This window comes from Squalius cephalus (genome assembly GCF_949319135.1).
Source record: "Squalius cephalus genome assembly, chromosome: 12".
Classification (NCBI taxonomy): Eukaryota; Metazoa; Chordata; class Actinopteri; order Cypriniformes; family Leuciscidae; genus Squalius; species Squalius cephalus.
This window is the reverse complement of record NC_137133.1, coordinates 38,062,658-38,073,821: the sequence shown is the minus strand read 5'-3', so window position 1 is coordinate 38,073,821 and position 11,164 is coordinate 38,062,658. Positions and strand designations below refer to the sequence as shown.

General features: G+C 43.4%; 1 protein-coding gene across 2 annotated transcripts in view; it reads left to right on the top strand.

Moving 5' to 3' along the window:
• The window catches only part of LOC307169027 (E3 ubiquitin-protein ligase pellino homolog 2), a 14,922-nt gene extending 4,910 nt beyond the window's left edge, over nt 1-10,012 (top strand). Inside the window, exons 2-6 of one of the 2 annotated variants that reach the window (XM_079889419.1) lie at nt 1,607-1,736; nt 1,809-1,910; nt 2,236-2,433; nt 3,750-3,935; nt 8,773-10,012. In XM_079889419.1, coding sequence (XP_079745545.1) covers nt 1,607-1,736; nt 1,809-1,910; nt 2,236-2,433; nt 3,750-3,935; nt 8,773-9,360 — 1,204 coding nt within the window. In that variant the 3' untranslated portion in view covers nt 9,361-10,012. Of the gene's footprint in view, nt 1-1,606; nt 1,911-2,235; nt 2,434-3,749; nt 3,936-8,772 lie in introns of both variants that reach the window. The other variant, XM_079889418.1, reaches the window with a different exon arrangement.
• Nucleotides 10,013-11,164: the final 1,152 nt, after the last annotated feature.

The following is an 11,164-nucleotide window of genomic DNA, read 5'->3' as shown; positions in this document are numbered from 1 at the left end:
ATGTTATGAACATTATTTACCATCCTTAAATTAAATAATGTGATGTTACATATAGCCTACTGACTTTATATCAGCTGATATCAAAAAGCCCATATCGGTTGATCAATAAAAAATAGACATTTAAAGGAGTAGTTCACTTCAGTATTAAAATCTCCTGATAATTTACTCTTCCAAGATGTTCATGTCTTTCTCTCTTCAGTGGAAAAGAAATGAAGGTTTTTGAGGAAAACACTCCAGGATGTTCCTCCATATAGTGTCTTCAATGGGGTCCAACGGGTCGAAGGTCCAGATGTGAGTTTCAGTGCAGCTTCAAAGTCTCGACACGATCCAGCCGAGGAATAAGAGTCTCATCTAGACAAACCAGCGGACATTTTAGAACAAAATACACATTTATATACTTTTAACCAAAAATGCTCCTCTTGCACTCGCTGTGACGCGACACACATTACATAATAGCGTTGAAAGGTCAAGCGTGACCTAGGCGTAAGAACCGACCCAGTGTTTACAAAGAGAACGTGCAAAGACTGAGTCAAACGCCATTTACAAAAAAATAAAAAAATAAAAGGTAAACCACCGATGTTGGACGATTTTGAAGTTGGTGGAGAAAATCAGATGGAGTTATTCGCCCTACTCTACATTTCTGAACCGGAACACGCGTGACCTTTCAACCTTTCAACGAGCATATATGAATGTTTATTTTTTTTTAGGGCTGTCAAACGATTAATCGCATCCAAAATAAAAGTTTGTGTTTACATAATATATGTGTGTGTACGGTGTATAATTATTTTCTATATATAAATACACACACATGCATATATATTTAAGAAAAATGTGTTATTTATATATAAAATATTTATATATAATATAAATTATATATAATATAAAAATATATATATACACAGTATATACATGCAAATATTTCTTAAATATATACATGCATGTGTGTGCATTTATATATAGAAAATAATTATACACCGTACACACACATATATTATGTAAAAACAAACTTTTATTTTGGATGCGATTAATCGCGATTAATCGTTTGACAGCCCTATTTTTTTTATAAAAATACCGCTGGTTTGTCTAGATGAGACTCTTATTCTTCGGCTGGGATCGTGTAATCGTGCACTGAAACTGAAATGAATCCAATCCTGGAATGTTTTCCTAAAAAACCTTCATTTCTTTTACGGCTGAAGAAAGAAAGACATCTTGGATGACGAGGGGGAGAGTGAACTATCAGGAAATTCTGAAGTGAACTAATCCTTAAAATTCACATTAGAATGACTTGTGTTGACTTTACCAGTAAAATATCTTTTGATATAAGCAGTTATTGTAACCGTTACTCAGAATGTGATATAAGATTCAATTCACATTTATTTGTATAGCGCTTTTCACAATCCACATCATTGCGTAATGATGAGTCCACATTACAATCTACAGTGATCTGTTATCAGAGGAAACTGTCTAAGTTATGCATTTCAGAAATGTACATATACAAAATCACAGTTAGCGAAAAAGATATTAATTTAAACAATGTAATAATTGAATGCAGTAACAATGAGCTCACTGAAGTAATGAAGATGCTGAAGAACATGTGTTTCTGTAGGTATAATGGCTCTCTGCCAGGAGGAGACCGGGGTCGTAAGAGGAGCCGCTTTGCTCTTTACAGGCGAGCGAAGGCTAACGGCGTCAAGCCGAGCGCGGTGCACGTCCTCAGCAACCCTCACGACAGCAAGGTGCGTTTCATTCAGCACATCGCAGCAGCAGTGCATTGTGGGATAGTGAGAGTGCGTGACCTTTGTTTGCAGGCGGTGAACAGCAGGGGGCAGCACAGCATCTCCTTCACCCTCTCCAGGAGCCAGACCGTGGTGGTGGAGTACTGCCACGATAATGACACCGACATGTTCCAGGTGAGAACCTTTACTGAGTGTTTACTTGTCTTTATAAATGCTTGAAATGTATATTAGTTCGGCTAGTTGTTTTTCTATGGTATTTTTAAACCACAGGCAAACGTTCCTTGTGTAAGTGTTCTTTAGCTTGTTGAGTGTTCAGCTACAATTGAATGTTTTGCAATAAGACTAAATGTAAATGATATCTTTTTTAGTTTTTTAGTTTTTCACCTTATTTGAATCGATAAGAATCGTTAAAATTCAGACGATCCCCAACCCTAGTTGCGTCCTCGTTCTTGCTTGTGTTGGACTCTGAGACTGATGTGTCCCATAATGCCGTGTGCAGATCGGCCGCTCGACGGAGAGCCCTATTGACTTCGTGGTGACGGATACGCCGGGAGGGTCCAAGGAGAGCGAGGACTCGTCTTCGGCTCCCAGCACCATCTCACGCTTCGCCTGCAGGATCGTCTGCGACCGCAACCCGCCGTTCACCGCGCGCATCTACGCCGCCGGCTTCGACTCCTCCAAGAACATCTTCCTCGGGGTGGGTGCTTATCCTGGGAAACATTGCAGAATAACACTGTACAGGATCATCATTTTTAGTAGGAAATAAAATTTTTGGCCGATACCGATAACCGATAATTCTTTATAATCGAAAGCCGATAACCGATATATTGGCCGATTAATCTAAATCCCGATTTTTATGTAATTTTTGAGAGCCTGATTACAAAAACAAGTCTCACCATTAAAAGACATGCCTTAAGCACACAATTATAATGCTTTATTGTAATTTTATGATAGACTTACATGTTGCACTTTTTTAAAGTGATTTAAATCATATTTTAAGCAATTCAAAACCATCATGTTGAACAGTCGCATCTGAAGTTTCTCAGCTGAAGAAAATAATCCATTATTTATCGGCTTTAATATATCGGCCAAATCTTCTTATCGGGCCGATAACGATAACATTAAAAATGAAAATATATCAGCCGATACCAATATATTAGCTGATAAATCTAAATCCAAATTTTTATATAATTTTTGCCTGATTACAAAAACAAAAGTCTCAGCATTAAAAGCCACGTCCCAGACACACAATTACAATGTTTTTATTATAATTTTATGTAGCTTATATGACAGACTTGCCCTGCACATGTTGCACTGAACTGTATTTTCCTTTTTTTCAATCATATTTCAAACAATTCAAAACCATCCTGTTGAACAGTCGCATCTGAAGTGTCTCAGCTGAAGGAAATAATCTATTATTTATCGGCTTTAATATATCGGACAAATTTTCTTATCAGGCCGATAATGATAACATTAACATATATCGGTGGATTCAGATATCGTAACGATATAAATCGTTCATCCCTAGTCGCTACTTAAGTTTCATTGCGACTTTAAAAAAGTATTTTTAATATTAAATATTAGTGGCTACCATCCAACCCCTAAAAATTAGGGATGCACGATATATCGGCCACCATATCGGTATCAATGTTTTTCTACATTCATGCATTAGGCAGTGGCGCATTATGCTTTAATCCGTTTTTGCATTGCAAAGGTGGCACAGAAGCACTTTAAAAGTGGCATTTAAGTTAACCACTTTATTAATCCCACAAGAGGTTATTATATTAGGGCAGTGGCATCACATCTCAAACATACATTAAAAACAATCATATTCCACATACACTTCTACAAATTACAACATTCCAGTGTTGCATGGTGGCATGAATGCATGTACACTTTTACAGTTGTATACTTTGATTCCAGGGTCTGAGGCCTTAACTCAGCTGTGTAATGACGCAAAATTAATTTATCATTTCACATATCATTCCTAGTGTAAATGCATCTCTCATGCAGGAGAAAGCAACTAAATGGAAGAATCCGGATGGTCACATGGACGGCCTGACGACCAATGGCGTGCTGGTGATGCATCCGCTGGGTTTCCCAGAAGAGCCGAAGCAGGGCGCGTGGAGAGAGATCTCGGTGTGTGGAGACGTGTACGCCCTCAGAGAGACCCGATCCGGACCCATACGCGGACCTCTGGTGAATATCACACACATCCAGATTAGGATTGCTACGATAGTCAGTGTTGCTGGTCTTAGCAGTGTTCAGAATCAACACCGGTTACATCACTTGCCCACCGTGGCACCGCCCCCCACCGTCAATTTTAATTTTAATTTTTGTAATAAAGTCATTTGGTTCAATTAGAGAACAGACACTACAATTAAAAACTGAACGTGTGTGCTTAATGAATCGTGAGCTGAACGAGTCGCAGCACAGACCAGCAGCAGGAGTCCGATTTCATTAATCACGAGAGCGAGGAGCTGACTGACAAGATGGAGGAATATTTGGTGTCAAAGCACCTATTTAAGCAAATTTGTCATTGTACTGTATTGTTGTTGTGTTTTTCATTAAGAATAATAGGCTAATGAACTTACGATTCAAGCAGTCCGCCCCCCAATTGATGCTAATTTGAAAGCGAAACTAAAATGCGCACGGGCATTCATAATGGTGCGCGTCTACGGGCGCGGAGAGCCACCATTATGAATGCCTGTGCGCATTTTAGTTTCGCTTTCAAATTAGCGTCAATACTACCATACCTACCATAGAAATGAACTGAAAACGCTTGCTCTGCTCCACACCATTATGAATGCCTGTGTGGACGTGACGTGCATATTTTAGTTTCACTTTCAAATTAGCGATTTAAAAGCCCCGCCGGTGATACCAGTATTACAGAAAATATCCTCATCGTCACATCCCTAATCCAGATACAGGGGACATAATATGCTGTTTGCATCTTTAACTCTGTTGCTCTTCATGTGTCAGTCAAAAATTACCTTTTTATTTAAATGAAATTATAACTTAATAATAAAGTACTATATTTTAGTTCAATAATCATTTTTATTTCATATTTTGTATTTTTAGGGTATTTACGCTGTATTTATAATCCATTTATTCACTTTTTGAGCATAGACCTGAAAATAAAATTTCCAACTTAAACTGAGGTAAATCTTGAACGCTTTAGAGCGACAGACTGAAGTTTGATCTCTGTTCAAAGACGACACTTGGCAGATTATTGCTGAAGTGAAGAAAGTTTAAAAAAGTAAACTTAAAAAAAGTTACAGAATTTTACGTTTATTGTTATGAAAAATTAGCAAAAATACTATTTCAATTTTTATATGAAATATATATTTTCAGAAACATGTTTAACTCTAAAAACTGCAAGAAAATCAAAGCCATCAATCTAAACAAGTTGTGTTTCAAATTTGAGCTTGATATCTCAATGATCTTTCAGTGAGATGTTGTTCAGTCAGTCTAGCTTCCACTAGAGGAAATTCGTGTCCCATTAATTTCCAATGCGCTCATCAGTATTTCTTGATTTGTTTTTTAAGTCATATTTTCATTTAGTAGTAATAATAATAACTGTGTTGCCATATTGATATATAATCACTCATTTTGACACAAACAAGCAGAACAAACCTGTAGTGTTCTCCAGTGCGCACGCACACACTCACTCACTCTCACTCTCACACTCACGTACACACTCTCACTCACACTCACTCTCACTCTCACTCTCACACTCACACTCACACTCACACTCACTCACACTCACGTACACACTCTCACTCACACTCACTCTCACTCTCACACTCACACGCACACGCACACGCACACGCACACACACTCACTCTCACACTCTCACACTCACATGTACACACTCACTCACTCACTCTCACTCTCACACTCACACTCACACGCACACTCACACGCACACGCACACACACTCACTCTCACACTCTCACACTCACATGTACACACTCACTCACTCACTCTCACTCTCACACTCACACTCACTCACACACTCTCACACTCACACGCACACGCACACACACTCACTCACACTCACATGTACACACTCACTCACTCACTCTCACTCTCACACTCACACTCACTCTCACACTCTCACACTCACATGTACACACTCACTCACACACTCTCACTCTCACTCTCTCACTCTCACTCTCACACTCACACTCACACTCACACTCACTCACACTCACACACTCTCACTCACACTCACTCTCACTCTCACTCTCACACTCACTCTCACACTCACACGCACACGCACACACACTCACTCTCACACTCTCACACTCACATGTACACACTCACTCACTCACTCACACTCACACGCACACACACTCACTCTCACACTCTCACTCTCACTCTCACACTCACACTCACTCACACTCACACACTCTCACTCACACTCACACTCACACGCACACGCACACACACTCACTCTCACACTCTCACACTCACATGCACACACTCACTCACTCACTCTCACTCTCACACTCACACTCACTCTCACACTCTCACACTCACATGTACACACACTCACTCTCACACTCACACGCACACACACTCACTCTCACACTCTCACTCTCACTCTCACACTCACACTCACTCACACTCACACACTCTCACTCACACTCACACTCACACGCACACGCACACACTCACTCTCACACTCTCACACTCACATGCACACACTCACTCACTCACTCTCACTCTCACACTCACACTCACTCTCACACTCTCACACTCACACGCACACACACTCACTCTCACACTCTCACTCTCACTCTCACACTCACACTCACTCACACTCACACACTCTCACTCACACTCACACGCACACGCACACACACTCACTCTCACACTCTCACACTCACATGCACACACTCACTCACACACTCTCACTCTCACACTCACACTCACACTCACTCACACTCACACACTCTCACTCACACTCACTCTCACACTCACACTCACACGCACACGCACACACACTCACTCTCACACTCTCACACTCACATGTACACACTCACTCACTCTCACACTCTCACACTCACATGTACACACTCACTCACTCTCACTCACACTCACACTCACACGCACACACACTCACACTCACACTCACACTCACTCTCACTCACACACACACTCACTCTCACACTCACACTCACTCTCACTCTCACACTCACACTCACACGCACACGCACACACACTCACTCTCACACTCTCACACTCACATGTACACACTCACTCACTCTCACTCTCACACTCACACTCACATGTACACACTCACTCACTCTCACTCTCACTCTCACACTCTCACACGCACACGCACACGCACACGCACACGCACACGCACACTCACTCTCACTCACTCTCACTCACACTCACACTCACTCACACACTCTCACACTCACACTCACTCTCACACTCACTCTCACACTCACACTCACACTCACACGCACACGCACACACACTCACTCTCACACTCTCACACTCACATGTACACACTCACTCACTCACTCTCACACTCACACTCACTCTCACACTCTCACACTCACATGTACACACTCACTCACACACTCTCACTCTCACACTCACACTCACACTCACACTCACTCACACACTCTCACTCACACTCACTCTCACTCTCACACTCACACTCACACTCACACGCACACGCACACGCACACACACTCACTCACTCACTCTCACTCTCACTCTCACTCACACACACACTCACACTCACACTCACACTCACACTCACACGCACACACACTCACACTCACACTCACACTCACTCTCACTCTCACTCACACACACACTCACTCTCACACTCACACTCACTCTCACACTCACACTCACACGCACACACACTCACTCTCACACTCTCACACTCACATGTACACACTCACTCACTCTCACTCTCACACTCTCACACTCACATGTACACACTCACTCACTCTCACTCTCACACTCTCACACGCACACGCACACGCACACGCACACTCACTCTCACTCACTCTCACTCACACTCACACTCACTCACACACTCACTCACACACTCTCACACTCACACTCACTCTCACACTCACTCTCACACTCACACTCACACTCACACTCACACTCACACGCACACGCACACACACTCACTCTCACACTCTCACACTCACATGTACACACTCACTCACTCACTCTCACACTCACACTCACTCTCACACTCTCACACTCACATGTACACACTCACTCACACACTCTCACTCTCACACTCACACTCACACTCACACTCACTCACACACTCTCACTCACACTCACTCTCACTCTCACACTCACACTCACACTCACACTCACACGCACATGCACACACAATCACTCTCACACTCTCACACTCACATGTACACACTCACTCACTCACTCTCACTCTCACACTCACACTCACTCACACACACACTCACTCTCTCTCACACTCACACTCACTCTCTCACACTCTCTCTCTCTCTCTCACACTCTCACACTCTCACTCACTCACTCACTCACTCACTCACACTCACACACTCACTCACACTCACTCACACTCACTCACACTCACACACACACACACACACTCACTCTCTCTCACACTCACACTCACACTCACTCTCTCTCACACTCTCTCTCTCTCTCTCTCTCTCTCTCACACTCACTCTCACACTCTCACTCACTCTCACACTCTCTCTCTCTCTCTCTCACACTCACTCACTCACTCACACACACACACACACACACACTCACTCACTCACTCACTCACACACTCACTCACTCACACACTCACTCACTCACACACTCACTCTCTCTCACACACTCACTCTCTCTCACACTCTCACTCTCTCACTCACTCACTCACTCTCTCTCTCACACACTCACACTCTCACACACACTCTCTCTCACACACTCACACACTCTCTCTCACACTCACTCACTCTCACTCTCTCTCACACACACTCTCTCTCTCTCTCACTCTCTCTCTGTGTGTGTGCAGGCAGTGGGCGAGAGCAGTGCTCTACAGGACGGGTCTCTGGTGGATCTGTGCGGAGCGACTCTCCTGTGGCGTACGGCTGACGGCCTCCTCAAGTCTCCGTCTCTCCGGCACCTCGACACACTCCGCCTGGAGCTGAACGCGGGTCGCCCGCAGTGTCCCGTGGGCTTGAGCACGCTAGCGTTCCCGAGCCTCCCGCGCTCACACAGCCTGGAGGAGCGCCAGCCGTGGGCGTACCTCGCGTGTGGACACGTGCACGGCCGGCACGACTGGGGCCGGCGCCCCGAACGCCACCGCGAGGAGAGTGTGTGTGCTGGGAGCCACGGGGAGTGTCCCCTGTGCCGGACCGTCGGCCCGTACGTGCCGCTGTGGCTCGGGTGTGAACCGGGTTTATATGTGGACGCCGGCGCCCCGACGCACGCGTTCGTTCCCTGTGGACACGTGTGCTCGGAGAAGACGGGCCGGTACTGGGCCGAGACGCCTCTGCCTCACGGGACTCACGCCTTCAGACCCACGTGCCCGTTCTGCTCCGCCCCGCTCGCGCACACACACACACACACACGCCTCATCTTCCAGGGGCCCGTCGATTGATGAAGGGGCCGAATGGGGGACGAAACGGGTCGGGAGTCTCAACAACAGGTCGAATAAGTTTGAAAGTCTCTTCTGCTCACTAAGATGCGTTTATTTGATCAGAAAACAGTCAAAACCGTGTAAAACAGCTCAAACCGGTCGAATAATCGTGTTTTTAGAGTCTCTTCTCCTCACTAAGGCTGAAATATTTGATCGAAAATAATGCATTTGTGGATAAAAGTATATAAATGTTAATTTTGTTCTAAAATGTCCGCTGGTTTGTCTAGATGAGACTCTTATTCCTCGGCTGGATCGTGTCGAGACTTTGAAGCTGCACTGAAACTCACATCTGGACCCCATTGAAGACACTATATGGAGGAACATCCTGGAGTGTTTTCCTCAAAAACCTTAATATGAACTTTAACTACCGCGTAACCGCTTAGCTCTAATGCTTGCTTTTCCGATAAAAAGCTAATTTTGCCATAAAAGACGCAACAAAACGCACAAAAAAATCAGTCATTGTGATCAAAAATCACTGAAACTTCGTACATGAGCAGTTGAAGGCAGCACTGATTTCTTTAAACTAAATCCGAAGAGATTCCCGACCCTTTCCGACCCTCGACGGCCGAAACTCTCTCAGTACATCGACCGAACCTCAACATCACACACACACACACACCAGAAACAACAGAAACCTTTATTAAAACGCTTGTTTTCAGCAATAAGCTCAACTAGTAGATCCACCGTAGAGATGCAAGCGGTTTGATCCGTGTTTCCCTAAACCTCGAAGGGCTTTCCTCGTCTAGCCCTCACGTTTTCTTCTTCTTTTCCTTTATTTCTTCTTCTTTTCCTTTATTTTTAGGATGTTTTAGCATTAAATGACAGTTGTAGCTGCAGTGTACGCTGTAGTCGTTTGAAATTGTCAAGATGTCATATTTTTCTACATGACTGTGTTACTAAGCTTGTTTAGTAACTTGTTTTATATACAAGTGTTTCACATATAGCAGTATATAGATTATATATATATATAAATATGAATATATTATCTTCTGTGTATGATTTGAGTCCAGGAGAGTGTGTTGAAGAAGGAACGCCTCACTGTGCCGACGACACGCGTCCCGTATGATGAATGTAGGACTCCGGCGCTTCGTTACCGTCTACGATCTCCTGGTGCTAACGATGATTCTAACGATGATTCTAACGATGATTCTAACGATGATTCTAACGATGATTCTAACGATGATTCTAACGATGATTCTAACGAATGATTTCTTTCTTTCACGCTGAACTTCACTGATTGTTTCTCTTCAGAAAGGCGGCATCGCTTTATGATAACTTTCATCAATGTGTCATGAACAAACAGATAATTATAATCTAATTATATTAGTGGTTGTCAGTATCATTATGAACACTATTTTATATATTTTAAGATTTGTCAGTGGAAGTTGTGTTTTTAAAACGGCTCAAACTTGCATTTTAGTCTGAGAGTAGATTAAGCCTCGTCTGTGGAACCGGGGGCAAGAGTACAAAACACACACTATCACACACACACACACACACACTCACATATGCACTTACACACGCAATCACACATACAGACTCTCAAACACACACACACAAACTCTTAGACACACTATTATACACACACACACACACACACACACAAACACACACACACACTCATACACTATTATACACATACACACACACACACTCACACACGCACTCACATATGCACTTACACACGCAATCACACATACAGACTCTCAAACACACACACAAACTCTTAGACACACTATTATACACACACAAACACACACACACA